The sequence below is a fragment of the Bison bison genome, unplaced genomic scaffold (assembly GCF_000754665.1).
Source record: "Bison bison bison isolate TAMUID 2011002044 unplaced genomic scaffold, Bison_UMD1.0 scf7180017845292, whole genome shotgun sequence".
Taxonomy (NCBI): Eukaryota; Metazoa; Chordata; class Mammalia; order Artiodactyla; family Bovidae; genus Bison; species Bison bison.
In genome coordinates, this window is record NW_011475865.1 from 18,696 (window position 1) to 20,652 (window position 1,957).

Genomic DNA, 1,957 nt, shown 5'->3' on the forward strand with positions numbered 1-1,957 from the left:
GATATTTAAATTTCAAATATGGCTAAATAAATAACATTTGATGTCTTTCTAATGATTCGGTTTCAAGGTGCAAATTGTGTAAAACTAGTTTCAATAAACACACAGGTTTTCATGGATGTGAATTGTTTCATGTGATCTGTGAATATAAATGTGAGCTCTATGCATTTGTGGGCTACAATATCAGAACTTTTCCTAAGCTTCAAAATGTCAATGTTTTATTTCTTTGCTGAAAAAAGTTGACTATCTTGTTTATTCTCATGTCCTTTTTAGTAGTTAATTGGGAGTGATCCAATGAAGAATAACTATTACTATTTTTCTGCAACCATGGTAAAGTGAGGACATGGGCAAGGAAAACTGCACTGCTGTGACAGACTTCATCCTCCTTGGATTCTCAGATGCCCCTGAGCTCAGAGTCTTCTTCTTCCTGCTGTTTCTTTCTATCTATGGAGTCACAGTTTGGGAAAACCTGGGCATGATTGCCCTGATTCAGGTCAGCTCTGGACTCCACACCCCCATGTACTTTTTCCTTAGCCACTTGTCCTTTGTGGATTTCTGTTACTCCACAATCAGCACACCAAAGATGATAGCTAATATCTTAAAAGAAGACAAAATCATTTCCTTCCAAGAATGCACTGTGCAATTCTACCTGTTTTACACATTTGGGGTAACTGAGGTCATTCTGCTGGCAGTGATGGCCTATGACTGCTGTGTGGCCATCTGTGACCCACCGCTGTACATGGTCACCATGTCCCGAAATCTCTGCGTGGAGTTGGTGACTTGTTGATATCTCAATGCTACTGTATGTTCTGTGATTCACTTGTGTTTAGCTCTTCAGATCCCATCCTACAGATCAAATGTGATTAACCACTTCTTTTGTGATCTTCCCCCTCTCTTGTCTCTTGCTTGCTCTGATGTCACTGTGAATCAATTGGTGCTCTACATTGTGGCCATTTTCAGTGAGATCATCACAAGTGTGATCATCCTTATCTCTTACCTGTTTATTCTCATCACCATCCTGAGGATGCACTCAGCAGAGGGAAGGTGCAAAGCCTTTTCCACCTGTGCCTCCCACCTCGCTTCCATCGCTGTCTTACAGGGAACAATCCTTTCCATTTATTGCCAGCCCCACTCTGGTAACAGCATGGACATTGACAGAGTGGCCACAGTGTTCTACATTGTAGTGATCCCCATACTGAACCCCCTGATCTATAGTCTGAGGAACAAGGATGTGAAAGAAGCTCTCAGAAAAGTGGTGAGCTCCAAAATATTTTCCTAGTGGGACTCTAAGTCCCAGATCAGAGGCTGGCAGAAGGGTGAAATGGTGGACTCAGTGTTGGAAGTGGAAGAACAGTCAAGAAGAGGGTACCTTGGAGTGAGTCTTTTTGACTCATTTATCCCTGACTCAATGGACATGAGTCTGAGCAAACTGCAGGAGACAGGGAAGGACAAGGAAGCCTGATGAGCTGCAACCCGTGGGGTCACAAGTATCAAACATGACTTAGTGACTGAACAACAATCTTTGTACCTTGTCAACTTATAAGAATAGAATTGAACGTATTTCAAAATTTGCAGCCTACTTCTTTGCTTTGATCCACCTAAAATGTTTTAAGTGGGTTTCGGTAATGGGCTGTTAAGACACACATATTTAGTTTGCTGTAAAACTTTTATTATCAGACCCACCTCAGATTGTCAGGCATTAAATCCTGGAATTTGAGGACCCTTGCTTTATCAGATACACGCATTGCAAATATTTCCTCCCACTCTGCTGCCTCTTCTTTCTGTTGATCATTTCCTTTGCTGGGCAGAGGTTTTGACAAACACGTGGTGGCAATGGTGTGAGGTGTTAACAATGCGGCACATCTCAGCTCACCTGGAGCTATCCTTGCTTTAGAGCTGTGAGTCATACATATCAGATAATTAAGTTCCTTTAGTTATCTTTCCTTATGAACAAGACTTC

The 1,957-nt window shown here is 41.9% G+C and overlaps 1 protein-coding gene across 1 annotated transcript; it reads left to right on the forward strand.

Annotated features, from left to right (window-relative positions):
* The first annotated feature begins 340 nt into the window (after nt 1-340).
* On the forward strand, nt 341-1,276 carry LOC104983737 (olfactory receptor 5L1-like). The gene is given in 1 exon segment (XM_010833264.1): nt 341-1,276. A coding segment is annotated over 1 exon segment (936 nt).
* Nucleotides 1,277-1,957: the final 681 nt, after the last annotated feature.